A 15245-nucleotide genomic window follows, 5' to 3' on the forward strand; every position below is an offset into this window, starting at 1 on the left:
TGGCTTTTTCCTGGGAGCAGCCCTAGGCCAGGCCTGCTTTTCCTGCCTAGGGGGGTAGGTAGGGTTAGGTAGGGTTAGGGTTAGGGTTACGCCTAGGGTTAGCATCTCGGAAGCACAAAGCCCCAGCTCCAGGCACACTGCAGCTGCGAAAGGCATCCCAAGGGGAGCGCAAAACTGCCACAAGATGCCCTGCCTCCACGGCTTTTTCCTTGGGAGCAGCCCTAGGCCAGGTGCTTTTCCTGCCTAGGGTAGGGTTAGGGTTAGGGTTAGGGTTACGCCTAGGGTTAGCATCTCGGAAAGCACAAAGCCCCCAGCTCCAGGCACACTGCAGCTGCGAAAGGCATCCCAAGGGGAGCGCAAAACTGCCACAAGATGCCTGCCTCCACGGCTTTTTCCTTGGGAGCAGCCCTAGGCCAGGCCTGCTTTCCTGCCTAGGGTTAGGGTTAGGGTTAGGGTTACACCTAGGGTTAGCATCTCGGAAAGCACAAAGCCCCCAGCTCCAGGCACACTGCAGCTGCGAAAGGCATCCCAAGGGGAGCGCAAAACTGCCACAAGATGCCTGCCTCCACGGCTTTTTCCTTGGGAGCAGCCCTAGGCCAGGCCTGCTTTTCCTGCCTAGGGTTAGGGTTAGGGTTAGGGTTAGGGTTACGCCTAGGGTTAGCATCTCGGAAAGCACAAAGCCCCCAGCTCAGGCACACTGCAGCTGCGAAAGGCATCCCAAGGGGAGCGCAAAACTGCCACAAGATGCCTGCCTCCACGGCTTTTTCCTTGGGAGCAGCCCTAGGCCAGGCCTGCTTTTCCTGCCTAGGGTTAGGGTTAGGGTTAGGGTTAGGGTTTACGCCTAGGGTTAGCATCTCGGAAACCACAAAGCCCCAGCTCCAGGCACACTGCAGCTGCGAAAGGCATCCCAAGGGGAGCACAAAACTGCCACAAGATGCCTGCCTCCACGGCTTTTTCCTTGGGAGCAGCCCTAGGCCAGGCCTGCTTTTCCTGCCTAGGGTTAGGGTTAGGGTTAGGGTTACGCCTAGGGTTAGCATCTCGGAAAGCACAAAGCCCCCAGCTCCAGGCACACTGCAGCTGCGAAAGGCATCCCAAGGGGAGCGCAAAACTGCCACAAGATGCCTGCCTCCACGGCTTTTTCCTTGGAGCAGCCCTAGGCCAGGCCTGCTTTTCCTGCCTAGGGTTAGGGTTAGGGTTAGGGTTAGGGTTACGCCTAGGGTTAGCATCTCGGAAAGCACAAAGCCCCCAGCTCCAGGCACACTGCAGCTGCGAAAGGCATCCCAAGGGGAGCGCAAAACTGCCACAAGATGCTGCCTCCATGGCTTTTTCCTTGGGAGCAGCCCTAGGCCAGGCCTGCTTTTCCTGCCTAGGGTTAGGGTAGGGTTAGGGTTAGGGTTAGGGTTAGGGTACGCCTAGGGTTAGCATCTCGGAAAGCACAAAGCCCCCAGCTCCAGGCACACTGCAGCTGCAAAAGGCATCCCAAGGGGGAGCGCAAAACTGCCACAAGATGCCTGCCTCCACGGCTTTTTCCTTGGGAGCAGCCCTAGGCCAGGCCTGCTTTCCTGCCTAGGGTTAGGGTTAGGGTTAGGGTTAGGGTTACGCCTAGGGTTAGCATCTCGGAAAGCACAAAGCCCCCAGCTCCAGGCACACTGCAGCTGCGAAAGGCATCCCAAGGGGAGCACAAAACTGCCACAAGATGCCTGCCTCCACGGCTTTTTCCTTGGGAGCAGCCCTAGGCCAGGCCTGCTTTTCCTGCCTAGGGTTAGGGGTTAGGGTTAGGGTTACGCCTAGGGGTTAGCATCTCGGAAAGCACAAAGCCCCCAGCTCCAGGCACACTGCAGCTGCGAAAGGCATCCCAAGGGGAGCGCAAAACTGCCACAAGATGCCTGCCTCCACGGCTTTTTCCTTGGGAGCAGCCCTAGGCCAGGCCTGCTTTTCCTGCCTAGGGTTAGGGTTAGGGTTAGGGTTACGCCTAGGGTTAGGCATCTCGGAAACCACAAAGCCCCCAGCTCCAGGCACACTGCAGCTGCGAAAGGCATCCCAAGGGGAGCGCAAAACTGCCACAAGATGCCTGCCTCCACGGCTTTTTCCTTGGGAGCAGCCCTAGGCCAGGCCTGCTTTTCCTGCCTAGGGTTAGGTTAGGGTTAGGGTTAGGGTTACGCCTAGGGTTAGCATCTCGGAAAGCACAAAGCCCCAGCTCCAGGCACACTGCAGCTGCGAAAGGCATCCCAAGGGGAGCGCAAAACTGCCACAAGATGCCTGCCTCCACGGCTTTTTCCTTGGGAGCAGCCCTAGGCAGGCCTGCTTTTCCTGCCTAGGGTTAGGGTTAGGGTTAGGGTTACGCCTAGGGTTAGCATCTCGAAAGCACAAAGCCCCCAGCTCCAGGCACACTGCTGCTGCGAAAGGCATCCCAAGGGGAGCACAAAACTGCCACAAGATGCCTGCCTCCACGGCTTTTTCCTTGGAGCAGCCCTAGGCCAGGCCTGCTTTTCCTGCCTAGGGTTAGGGTTAGGGTTAGGGTTAGGGTTACGCCTAGGGTTAGCATCTCGGAAAGCACAAAGCCCCCAGCTCCAGGCACACTGCAGCTGCGAAAGGCATCCCAAGGGGAGCGCAAAACTGCCACAAGATGCCTGCCTCCACGGCTTTTTCCTTGGGAGCAGCCCTAGGCCAGGCCTGCTTTTCCTGCCTAGGGTTAGGGTTAGGGTTAGGGTTAGGGTTACGCCTAGGGTTAGCATCTCGGAAAGCACAAAGCCCCAGCTCCAGGCACACTGCAGCTGCGAAAGGCATCCCAAGGGGAGCGCAAAACTGCCACAAGATGCCTGCCTCCACGGCTTTTTCCTTGGGAGCAGCCCTAGGCCAGGCCTGCTTTTCCTGCCTAGGGTTAGGGTTAGGGTTAGGGTTAGGGTTACGCCTAGGGTTAGGCATCTCGGAAAGCACAAAGCCCCCAGCTCCAGGCACACTGCAGCTGCGAAAGGCATCCCAAGGGGAGCGCAAAACTGCCACAAGATGCCTGCCTCCACGGCTTTTTCCTTGGGAGCAGCCCTAGGCCAGGCCTGCTTTTCCTGCCTAGGGTTAGGGTTAGGGTTAGGGTTACGCCTAGGGTTAGCATCTCGGAAAGCACAAAGCCCCCAGCTCAGGAACACTGCAGCTGCAAAAGGCATCCCAAGGGTGAGCGCAAAACTGCCACAAGATGCCTGCCTCCATGGCTTTTTCCTTGGGAGCAGCCCTAGGCCAGGCCTGCTTTTCCTGCCTAGGGTTAGGGTTAGGGTTAGGGTTAGGGTTACGCCTAGGGTTAGCATCTCGGAAAGCACAAAGCCCCCAGCTCCAGGCACACTGCAGCTGCGAAAGGCATCCCAAGGGGAGCGCAAAACTGCCACAAGATGCCTGCCTCCACGGCTTTTTCCTTGGGAGCAGCCCTAGGCCAGGCCTGCTTTTCCTGCCTAGGGGTTAGGGTTAGGGGTTACGCCTAGGGTTAGCATCTCGGAAAGCACAAAGCCCCAGCTCCAGGCACACTGCAGCTGCGAAAGGCATCCCAAGGGGAGCGCAAAACTGCCACAAGATGCCTGCCTCCACGGCTTTTTCCTTGGGAGCAGCCCTAGGCCAGGCCTGCTTTTCCTGCCTAGGGTAGGGTTAGGGTTAGGGTTAGGGTTACGCCTAGGGTTAGCATCTCGGAAAGCACAAAGCCCCCAGCTCCAGGCACACTGCAGCTGCGAAAGGCATCCCAAGGGGAGCGCAAAACTGCCACAAGATGCCTGCCTCCACGGCTTTTTCCTTGGGAGCAGCCCTAGGCCAGGCCTGCTTTTCCTGCCTAGGGTTAGGGTTAGGGTTAGGGTTACGCCTAGGGTTAGCATCTCGGAAAGCACAAAGCCCCCAGCTCCAGGCACACTGCAGCTGCGAAAGGCATCCCAAGGGGAGCGCAAAACTGCCACAAGATGCCTGCCTCCACGGCTTTTTCCTTGGGAGCAGCCCTAGGCCAGGCCTGCTTTTCCTGCCTAGGGTTAGGGTTAGGGTAGGTTAGGGTTACGCCTAGGGTTAGCATCTCGGAAAGCACAAAGCCCCCAGCTCCAGGCACACTGCAGCTGCGAAAGGCATCCCAAGGGGAGCGCAAAACTGCCACAAGATGCCTGCCTCCACGGCTTTTTCCTTGGGAGCAGCCCTAGGCCAGGCCTGCTTTTCCTGCCTAGGGTTTAGGGTTAGGGTTAGGGTTAGGGTTACGCCTAGGGGTTAGCATCTCGGAAAGCACAAAGCCCCCAGCTCCAGGCACACTGCAGCTGCGAAAGGCATCCCAAGGGGAGCGCAAAACTGCCACAAGATGCCTGCCTCCACGGCTTTTTCCTTGGGAGCAGCCCTAGGCCAGGCCTGCTTTTCCTGCCTAGGGTTAGGGGTTAGGGTTAGGGTTACGCCTAGGGTTAGCATCTCGGAAAGCACAAAGCCCCAGCTCCAGGCACACTGCAGCTGCGAAAGGCATCCCAAGGGGAGCGCAAAACTGCCACAAGATGCCTGCCTCCACGGCTTTTTCCTTGGGAGCAGCCCTAGGCCAGGCCTGCTTTTCCTGCCTAGGGTTAGGGTTAGGGTTAGGGTTAGGGTTACGCCTAGGGTTAGCATCTCGGAAAGCACAAAGCCCCCAGCTCCAGGCACACTGCAGCTGCGAAAGGCATCCCAAGGGGAGCGCAAAACTGCCACAAGATGCCTGCCTCCACGGCTTTTTCCTTGGGAGCAGCCCTAGGCCAGGCCTGCTTTTCCTGCCTAGGGTTAGGGTTAGGGTAGGGTTAGGGTTAGGGTTACGCCTAGGGTTAGCATCTCGGAAAGCACAAAGCCCCCAGCTCCAGGCACACTGCAGCTGCGAAAGGCATCCCAAGGGGAGCGCAAAACTGCCACAAGATGCCTGCCTCCACGGCTTTTTCCTTGGGAGCAGCCCTAGGCCAGGCCTGCTTTTCTGCCTAGGGTTAGGGTTAGGGTTAGGGTTACGCCTAGGGTTAGCATCTCGGAAAGCACAAAGCCCCCAGCTCCAGGCACACTGCAGCTGCGAAAGGCATCAAAAGGGGAGCGCAAAACTGCCACAAGATGCCTGCCTCCACGGCTTTTTCCTTGGAGCAGCCCTAGGCCAGGCCTGCTTTTCCTGCCTAGGGTTAGGGTAGGTAGGTAGGGTAGGTTACGCCTAGGGTTAGCATCTCGGAAAGCACAAAGCCCCCAGCTCCAGGCACACTGCAGCTGCGAAAGGCATCCAAGGGGAGCGCAAAACTGCCACAAGATGCCTGCCTCCACGGCTTTTTCCTTGGGAGCAGCCCTAGGCCAGGCCTGCTTTTCCTGCCTAGGGTTAGGGTTAGGGTTAGGGTTACGCCTAGGGTTAGCATCTCGGAAAGCACAAAGCCCCCAGCTCCAGGCACACTGCAGCTGCGAAAGGCATCCCAAGGGGAGCGCAAAACTGCCACAAGATGCCTGCCTCCACGGCTTTTTCCTTGGGAGCAGCCCTAGGCCAGGCTGCTTTTCTGCCTAGGGTTAGGTTAGGGTTAGGGTTAGGGTTACGCCTAGGGTTAGCATCTCGGAAAGCACAAAGCCCCAGCTCCAGGCACACTGCAGCTGCGAAAGGCATCCCAAGGGGAGCGCAAAACTGCCACAAGATGCCTGCCCTCCACGGCTTTTTCCTTGGGAGCAGCCCTAGGCCAGGCCTGCTTTTCCTGCCTAGGGTTAGGGTTAGGGTTAGGGTTAGGGTTAGGGTTACGCCTAGGGTTAGCATCTCGGAAAGCACAAAGCCCCCAGCTCCAGGCACACTGCAGCTGCGAAAGGCATCCCAAGGGGAGCGCAAAACTGCCACAAGATGCCTGCCTCCACGGCTTTTTCCTTGGGAGCAGCCCTAGGCCAGGCCTGCTTTTCCTGCCTAGGGTTAGGGTTAGGGGGTTACGCCTAGGGTTAGCATCTCGGAAAGCACAAAGCCCCCAGCTCCAGGCACACTGCAGCTGCGAAAGGCATCCCAAGGGGAGCGCAAAACTGCCACAAGATGCCTGCCTCCACGGCTTTTTCCTTGGGAGCAGCCCTAGGCCAGGCCTGCTTTTCCTGCCTAGGGTTAGGGTTAGGGTTAGGGTTAGGGTTAGGTTACGCCTAGGGTTAGCATCTCGGAAAGCACAAAGCCCCCCAGCTCCAGGCACACTGCAGCTGCGAAAGGCATCCCAAGGGGAGCGCAAAAACTGCCACAAGATGCCTGCCTCCACGGCTTTTTCCTTGGGAGCAGCCCTAGGCCAGGCCTGCTTTTCCTGCCTAGGGTTAGGGTTAGGGTTAGGGTTAGGGTTACGCCTAGGGTTAGCATCTCGGAAAGCAACACAAAGCCCCCAGCTCCAGGCACACTGCAGCTGCGAAAGGCATCCCAAGGGGAGCGCAAAACTGCCACAAGATGCCTGCCTCCACGGCTTTTTCCTTTGGGAGCAGCCCTAGGCCAGGCCTGCTTTTCCTGCCTAGGGTTAGGGTTAGGGTTAGGGTTAGGGTTAGGGTTACGCCTAGGGTTAGCATCTCGGAAAGCACAAAGCCCCCAGCTCCAGGCACACTGCAGCTGCGAAAGGCATCCCAAGGGGAGCGCAAAACTGCCACAAGATGCCTGCCTCCACGGCTTTTTCCTTGGGAGCAGCCCTAGGCCAGGCCTGCTTTTCCTGCCTAGGGTTAGGGTTAGGGTTAGGGTTAGGGTTACGCCTAGGGTTAGCATCTCGGAAAGCACAAAGCCCCCAGCTCCAGGCACACTGCAGCTGCGAAAGGCATCCCAAGGGGAGCGCAAAACTGCCACAAGATGCCTGCCTCCATGGCTTTTTCCTTGGGAGCAGCCCTAGGCCAGGCCTGCTTTTCCTGCCTAGGGTTAGGGTTAGGGTTAGGGTAGGTAGGGTTACGCCTAGGGTTAGCATCTCGGAAAGCACAAAGCCCCCAGCTCCAGGCACACTGCAGCTGCGAAAAGGCATCCCAAGGGGAGCGCAAAACTGCCACAAGATGCCTGCCTCCATGGCTTTTTCCTTGGGAGCAGCCCTAGGCCAGGCCTGCTTTTCCTGCCTAGGGTTAGGGTTAGGGTTAGGGTTAGGGTTAGGGTTACGCCTAGGGTTAGCATCTCGGAAAGCACAAAGCCCCCAGCCTCCAGGCACACTGCAGCTGCGAAAGGCATCCCAAGGGGAGCGCAAAACTGCCACAAGATGCCTGCCTCCACGGCTTTTTTCCTTGGGAGCAGCCCTAGGCCAGGCCTGCTTTTCCTGCCTAGGGTTAGGGTAGGGTTAGGGTTAGGGTTACGCCTAGGGTTAGCATCTCGGAAAGCACAAAGCCCCCAGCTCCAGGCACACTGCAGCTGCGAAAGGCATCCCAAGGGAGCGCAAAACTGCCACAAGATGCCTGCCTCCACGGCTTTTTCCTTGGAGCAGCCCTAGGCCAGGCCTGCTTTTCCTGCCTAGGGTTAGGGTTAGGGTTAGGGTTAGGGTTACGCCTAGGGTTAGCATCTCGGAAAGCACAAAGCCCCCAGCTCCAGGCACACTGCAGCTGCGAAAGGCATCCCAAGGGGAGCGCAAAACTGCCACAAGATGCCTGCCTCCACGGCTTTTTCCTTGGGAGCAGCCCTAGGCCAGGCCTGCTTTTCCTGCCTAGGGTTAGGGTTAGGGTTAGGGTTACGCCTAGGGTTAGCATCTCGGAAAGCACAAAGCCCCCAGCTCCAGGCACACTGCAGCTGCGAAAGGCATCCCAAGGGGAGCGCAAAACTGCCACAAGATGCCTGCCTCCACGGCTTTTTCCTTGGGAGCAGCCCTAGGCCAGGCCTGCTTTTCCTGCCTAGGGTTAGGGTTAGGTGGTTAGGGTTACGCCTAGGGTTAGCATCTCGGAAAGCACAAAGCCCCCAGCTCCAGGCACACTGCAGCTGCGAAAGGCATCCCAAGGGGAGCGCAAAACTGCCACAAGATGCCTGCCTCCACGGCTTTTTCCTTGGGAGCAGCCCTAGGCCAGGCCTGCTTTTCCTGCCTAGGGTTAGGTTAGGGTTAGGGTTAGGGTTACGCCTAGGGTTAGCATCTCGGAAAGCACAAAGCCCCCAGCTCCAGGCACACTGCAAGCTGCGAAAGGCATCCCAAGGGGAGCGCAAAACTGCCACAAGATGCCTGCCTCCACGGCTTTTTCCTTGGGAGCAGCCCTAGGCCAGGCCTGCTTTTCCTGCCTAGGGTTAGGGTTAGGGTTAGGGTTACGCCTAGGGTTAGCATCTCGGAAAGCACAAAGCCCCAGCTCCAGGCACACTGCAGCTGCGAAAGGCATCCCAAGGGGAGCGCAAAACTGCCACAAGATGCCTGCCTCCACGGCTTTTTCCTTGGGAGCAGCCCTAGGCCAGGCCTGCTTTTCCTGCCTAGGGTTAGGGTTAGGGTTAGGGTTAGGGTTACGCTAGGGTTAGCATCTCGGAAAGCACAAAGCCCCCAGCTCCAGGCACACTGCAGCTGCGAAAGGCATCCCAAGGGGAGCGCAAAACTGCCACAAGATGCCTGCCTCCACGGCTTTTTCCTTGGGAGCAGCCCTAGGCCAGGCCTGCTTTTCCTGCCTAGGGTTAGGGTTAGGGTTAGGGTTAGGGTTACGCCTAGGGTTAGCATCTCGGAAAGCACAAAGCCCCCAGCTCAGGCACACTGCAGCTGCGAAAGGCATCCCAAGGGGAGCGCAAAACTGCCACAAGATGCCTGCCTCCACGGCTTTTTCCTTGGAGCAGCCCTAGGCCAGGCCTGCTTTTCCTGCCTAGGGTTAGGGTAGGGTTAGGGTTAGGGTTACGCCTAGGGTTAGCATCTCGGAAAGCACAAAGCCCCCAGCTCCAGGCACACTGCAGCTGCGAAAGGCATCCCAAGGGGAGCGCAAAACTGCCACAAGATGCCTGCCTCCACGGCTTTTTCCTTGGGAGCAGCCCTAGGCCAGGCCTGCTTTTCCTGCCTAGGGTTAGGGTTAGGGTTAGGGTTAGGGTTAGGGTTACGCCTAGGGTTAGCATCTCGGAAAGCACAAAGCCCCCAGCTCCAGGCACACTGCAGCTGCGAAAGGCATCCCAAGGGGAGCGCAAAACTGCCACAAGATGCCTGCCTCCACGGCTTTTTCCTTGGGAGCAGCCCTAGGCCAGGCCTGCTTTTCCTGCCTAGGGTTAGGGTTAGGGTTAGGGTTAGGGTTACGCCTAGGGTTAGCATCTCGGAAAGCACAAAGCCCCCAGCTCCAGGCACACTGCAGCTGCGAAAGGCATCCCAAGGGGAGCGCAAAACTGCCCACAAGATGCCTGCCTCCACGGCTTTTTCCTTGGGAGCAGCCCTAGGCCAGGCCTGCTTTTCCTGCCTAGGGGGTTAGGGTTAGGGTTAGGGTTAGGGTTACGCCTAGGGTTAGCATCTCGGAAAGCACAAAGCCCCCAGCTCCAGGCACACTGCAGCTGCGAAAGGCATCCCAAGGGGAGCGCAAAACTGCCACAAGATGCCTGCCTCCATGGCTTTTTCCTTGGGAGCAGCCCTAGGCCAGGCCTGCTTTTCCTGCCAGGTAGGGTTAGGGTTAGGGTTAGGTAGGGTTACGCCTAGGGTTAGCATCTCGAAAGCACAAAGCCCCCAGCTCCAGGCACACTGCAGCTGCGAAAGGCATCCCAAGGGGAGCGCAAAACTGCCACAAGATGCCTGCCTCCACGGCTTTTTCCTTGGGAGCAGCCCTAGGCCAGGCCTGCTTTTCCTGCCCTAGGGTTAGGGTTAGGGTTAGGGTTACGCCTAGGGTTAGCATCTCGGAAAGCACAAAGCCCCCAGCTCCAGGCACACTGCAGCTGCGAAAGGCATCCCAAGGGGAGCGCAAAACTGCCACAAGATGCCTGCCTCCACGGCTTTTTCCTTGGGAGCAGCCCTAGGCCAGGCCTGCTTTTCCTGCCTAGGGTTAGGGTTAGGGTTAGGGTTAGGGTTACGCCTAGGGTTAGCATCTCGGAAAGCACAAAGCCCCCAGCTCCAGGCACACTGCAGCTGCGAAAGGCATCCCAAGGGGAGCGCAAAACTGCCACAAGATGCCTGCCTCCACGGCTTTTTCCTTGGGAGCAGCCCTAGGCCAGGCCTGCTTTTCCTGCCTAGGGTTAGGGTTAGGGTTAGGGTTAGGGTTACGCCTAGGGTTAGCATCTCGGAAAGCACAAAGCCCCCAGCTCCAGGCACACTGCAGCTGCGAAAGGCATCCCAAGGGAGCGCAAAACTGCCACAAGATGCCTGCCTCCACGGCTTTTTCCTTGGGAGCAGCCCTAGGCCAGGCCTGCTTTTCCTGCCTAGGGTTTAGGGTTAGGGTTAGGGTTACGCCTAGGTTAGCATCTCGGAAAGCACAAAGCCCCCAGCTCCAGGCACACTGCAGCTGGCGAAAGGCATCCAAGGGAGCGCAAAACTGCCACAAGATGCCTGCCTCCACGCTTTTTCCTTGGGAGCAGCCCTAGGCCAGGCCTGCTTTTCCTGCCTAGGGTAGGTAGGGTTAGGGTTAGGGTTACGCCTAGGGTTAGCATCTCGGAAAGCACAAAGCCCCCAGCTCCAGGCACACTGCAGCTGCGAAAGGCATCCCAAGGGGAGCGCAAAACTGCCACAAGATGCCTGCCTCCACGCTTTTTCCTTGGGAGCAGCCCTAGGCCAGGCCTGCTTTTCCTGCCTAGGGTTAGGGTTAGGGGTTAGGGTTACGCCTAGGGTTAGCATCTCGGAAAGCACAAAGCCCCCAGCTCCAGGCACACTGCAGCTGCGAAAGGCATCCCAAGGGGAGCGCAAAACTGCCACAAGATGCCTGCCTCCACGGCTTTTTCCTTGGGAGCAGCCCTAGGCCAGGCCTGCTTTTCCTGCCTAGGGTAGGTTAGGGTTAGGGTTAGGGTTACGCCTAGGGTTAGCATCTCGGAAAGCACAAAGCCCCCAGCTCCAGGCACACTGCAGCTGCGAAAGGCATCCCAAGGGGAGCGCAAAACTGCCACAAGATGCCTGCCTCCACGGCTTTTTCCTTGGGAGCAGCCCTAGGCCAGGCCTGCTTTTCCTGCCTAGGGTAGTAGGGTTAGGGTTAGGGTTACGCCTAGGGTTAGCATCTCGAAAGCACAAAGCCCCCAGCTCCAGGCACACTGCAGCTGCGAAAGGCATCCCAAGGGGAGCGCAAAACTGCCACAAGATGCCTGCCTCCACGGCTTTTTCCTTGGGAGCAGCCCTAGGCCAGGCCTGCTTTTCCTGCCTAGGGGGTTAGGGTTAGGGTTAGGGTTACGCCTAGGGTTAGCATCTCGGAAGCACAAAGCCCCAGCTCCAGGCACACTGCAGCTGCGAAAGGCATCCCAAGGGGAGCGCAAAACTGCCACAAGATGCCTGCCTCCACGGCTTTTTCCTTGGGAGCAGCCCTAGGCCAGGCCTGCTTTTCCTGCCTAGGGTTAGGGTTAGGGTTAGGGTTAGGGTTAGGGTTAGGTAGCTAGGGTTAGCATCTCGGAAAGCACAAAGCCCCCAGCTCCAGGCACACTGCAGCTGCGAAAGGCATCCAAGGGGAGCGCAAAACTGCCACAAGATGCCTGCCTCCACGGCTTTTTCCATTGGGAGCAGCCCTAGGCCAGGCCTGCTTTTCCTGCCTAGGGTTAGGGTTAGGGTTAGGGTTAGGGGTTACGCCTAGGGTTAGCATCTCGAAAGCACAAAGCCCCCAGCTCCAGGCACACTGCAGCTGCGAAAGGCATCCCAAGGGGAGCGCAAAACTGCCACAAGATGCCTGCCTCCACGGCTTTTTCCTTGGGAGCAGCCCTAGGCCAGGCCTGCTTTTCCTGCCTAGGGTTAGGGTTAGGTGGTTAGGGTAGGGTTAGGGTTACGCCTAGGGTTAGCATCTCGGAAAGCACAAAGCCCCCAGCTCCAGGCACACTGCAGCTGCGAAAGGCATCCCAAGGGGAGCGCAAAACTGCCACAAGATGCCTGCCTCCACGGCTTTTTCCTTGGGAGCAGCCCTAGGCCAGGCCTGCTTTTCCTGCCTAGGGTTAGGGTTAGGTTAGGGTTAGGGTTAGGGTTACGCCTAGGGTTAGCATCTCGAAAGCACAAAGCCCCCAGCTCCAGGCACACTGCAGCTGCGAAAGGCATCCCAAGGGGAGCGCAAAACTGCCACAAGATGCCTGCCTCCACGGCTTTTTCCTTGGGAGCAGCCCTAGGCCAGGCCTGCTTTTCCTGCCTAGGGTTAGGGTGGTAGGGTTAGGGTTAGGGTTACGCCTAGGGTTAGCATCTCGGAAAGCACAAAGCCCCCAGCTCCAGGCACACTGCAGCTGCGAAAGGCATCCCAAGGGGAGCGCAAAACTGCCACAAGATGCCTGCCTCCACGGCTTTTTCCTTGGGAGCAGCCCTAGGCCAGGCCTGCTTTTCCTGCCTAGGTAGGGTTAGGGTAGGGTTAGGGTTAGGGTTAGGGTAGGGTTACGCCTAGGGTTAGCATCTCGGAAAGCACAAAGCCCCCAGCTCCAGGCACACTGCAGCTGCGAAAGGCATCCCAAGGGGAGCGCAAAACTGCCACAAGATGCCTGCCTCCACGGCTTTTTCCTTGGGAGCAGCCCTAGGCCAGGCCTGCTTTTCCTGCCTAGGGTTAGGGTTAGGGTTAGGGTTAGGGTTACGCCTAGGGTTAGCATCTCGGAAAGCACAAAGCCCCCAGCTCCAGGCACACTGCAGCTGCGAAAGGCATCCCAAGGGGAGCGCAAAACTGCCACAAGATGCCTGCCTCCACGGCTTTTTCCTTGGGAGCAGCCCTAGGCCAGGCCTGCTTTTCCTGCCTAGGGTTAGGGTTAGGGTTAGGGTTAGGGTTAGGGTTAGGGTTACGCCTAGGGTTAGCATCTCGGAAAGCACAAAGCCCCCAGCTCCAGGCACACTGCAGCTGCGAAAGGCATCCCAAGGGGAGCGCAAAACTGCCACAAGATGCCTGCCTCCACGGCTTTTTCCTTGGGAGCAGCCCTAGGCCAGGCCTGCTTTTCCTGCCTAGGGTTAGGGTTAGGGTTAGGTTACGCCTAGGGTTAGCATCTCGGAAAGCACAAAGCCCCAGCTCCAGCACACTGCTGCTGCGAAAGGCATCCCAAGGGGAGCGCAAAACTGCCACAAGATGCCTGCCTCCACGGCTTTTTCCTTGGGAGCAGCCCTAGGCCAGGCCTGCTTTTCCTGCCTAGGGTTAGGGTTAGGGTTAGGGTTAGGGTTACGCCTAGGGTTAGCATCTCGGAAAGCACAAAGCCCCCAGCTCCAGGCACACTGCAGCTGCGAAAGGCATCCCAAGGGGAGCGCAAAACTGCCACAAGATGCCTGCCTCCACGGCTTTTTCCTTGGGAGCAGCCCTAGGCCAGGCCTGCTTTTCCTGCCTAGGGTTAGGGTTAGGGTTAGGGTTAGGGTTAGGGTTACGCCTAGGGTTAGCATCTCGGAAAGCACAAAGCCCCCAGCTCCAGGCACACTGCAGCTGCGAAAGGCATCCCAAGGGGAGCGCAAAACTGCCACAAGATGCCTGCCTCCACGGCTTTTTCCTTGGGAGCAGCCCTAGGCCAGGCCTGCTTTTCCTGCCTAGGGTTAGTGTTAGGGTTACGCCTAGGGTTAGCATCTCGGAAAGCACAAAGCCCCCAGCTCCAGGCACACTGCAGCTGCGAAAGGCATCCCAAGGGGAGCGCAAAACTGCCACAAGATGCCTGCCTCCACGGCTTTTTCCTTGGGAGCAGCCCTAGGCCAGGCCTGCTTTTCCTGCCTAGGGTTAGGGTTAGGGTTAGGGTTAGGGTTACGCCTAGGGTTAGCATCTCGGAAAGCACAAAGCCCCCAGCTCCAGGCACACTGCAGCTGCGAAAGGCATCCCAAGGGGAGCGCAAAACTGCCACAAGATGCCTGCCTCCACGGCTTTTTCCTTGGGAGCAGCCCTAGGCCAGGCCTGCTTTTCCTGCCTAGGGTTAGGGTTAGGGTTAGGGTTAGGGTTAGGGTTACGCCTAGGGTTAGCATCTCGGAAAGCACAAAGCCCCCAGCTCCAGGCACACTGCAGCTGCGAAAGGCATCCCAAGGGGAGCGCAAAACTGCCACAAGATGCCTGCCTCCACGGCTTTTTCCTTGGGAGCAGCCCTAGGCCAGGCCTGCTTTTCCTGCCTAGGGTTAGGGTTAGGGTTACGCCTAGGGTTAGCATCTCGGAAAGCACAAAGCCCCCAGCTCCAGGCACACTGCAGCTGCGAAAGGCATCCCAAGGGGAGTGCAAAACTGCCACAAGATGCCTGCCTCCACGGCTTTTTCCTTGGGAGCAGCCCTAGGCCAGGCCTGCTTTTCCTGCCTAGGGTTAGGGTTAGGGTTAGGGTTAGGGTTACGCCTAGGGTTAGCATCTCAGAAACCACAAAGCCCCCAGCTCCAGGCACACTGCAGCTGCGAAAGGCATCCCAAGGGGAGCGCAAAACTGCCACAAGATGCCTGCCTCCACGGCTTTTTCCTTGGGAGCAGCCCTAGGCCAGGCCTGCTTTTCCTGCCTAGGGTTAGGGTTACGCCTAGGGTTAGCATCTCGGAAAGCACAAAGCCCCCAGCTCCAGGCACACTGCAGCTGCGAAAGGCATCCCAAGGGCAGCGCAAAACTGCCACAAGATGCCTGCCTCCACGGCTTTTTCCTTGGGAGCAGCCCTAGGCCAGGCCTGCTTTTCCTGCCGAGATGTTGTACTGTCCCACAAGGCATCTTCTTGCCCCACTAACACTCTCCCCTCTTTTTTCTCTCCTCTAGGAATGAATACTTCGAGATGTAAGCAACTTACACTGCCAGGTCACTTTGTGGGGTGGGCGGCAGCCCCTGTATGTACAGGAGAGTTAGGGGACAGAGGGAGGGGGATGGGGACCAGGGTGAGTGCAGACCAAGGAGTGTGCTGGTACCAAGGGATGGCTGTGAAGGTGGGACCTTTGTAGTGCATGCAGTTGTAGTGTCCCCTATCATATTCTCACACTCCCAACTCTGGAGGTGCTGCTGGTCCCAGTCTCCCAAGCTGGTGGGTTTGGGGAAGGTATCTCCATACCGTATTTCCTGCAGGGCTAGGTGATAGGAGTGGGATGATATCTGACCATCCCAGTGCATCCTGAGGTGTCCCTTACCCCCCTCTGTGGCTGGGGGTGACATATGTGACCTTGATTTTGCAGGCCACCAACATTCAATGCCTACAAAATCCCCAGGCCTTCCACAAGGCATTAGCTCCCATCACCCTCAGATGGAGAAGGAAATGGACAGACCCCCTCACTTGAAAAATGTGACTATTTATTTTTGCAGGGAACCTGCCTCTTTGCAAGGCTGTAATTTTTTGGTGTCAAACA

The 15245-nt window shown here is 58.0% G+C and overlaps 1 protein-coding gene across 1 annotated transcript in view; it reads left to right on the forward strand.

The window, feature by feature from the left end:
• LOC311156571 (prominin-1-A-like) overlaps positions 1-15172 on the forward strand; it is a 62043-nt gene extending 46871 nt beyond the window's left edge. Inside the window, exons 24-25 of the mRNA XM_084210582.1 lie at positions 14668-14685; positions 15075-15172. Of these exons, the coding sequence (XP_084066708.1) occupies positions 14668-14685; positions 15075-15126 (70 nt within the window). The 3' untranslated portion in view covers positions 15127-15172. The remainder of the gene's footprint in view (positions 1-14667; positions 14686-15074) is intronic.
• The last annotated feature ends 73 nt before the right edge of the window (positions 15173-15245 follow it).

This window comes from Fringilla coelebs, assembly GCF_963513975.1.
Source record: "Fringilla coelebs genome assembly, chromosome: 8".
In the NCBI taxonomy this organism is placed as follows: domain Eukaryota; kingdom Metazoa; phylum Chordata; class Aves; order Passeriformes; family Fringillidae; genus Fringilla; species Fringilla coelebs.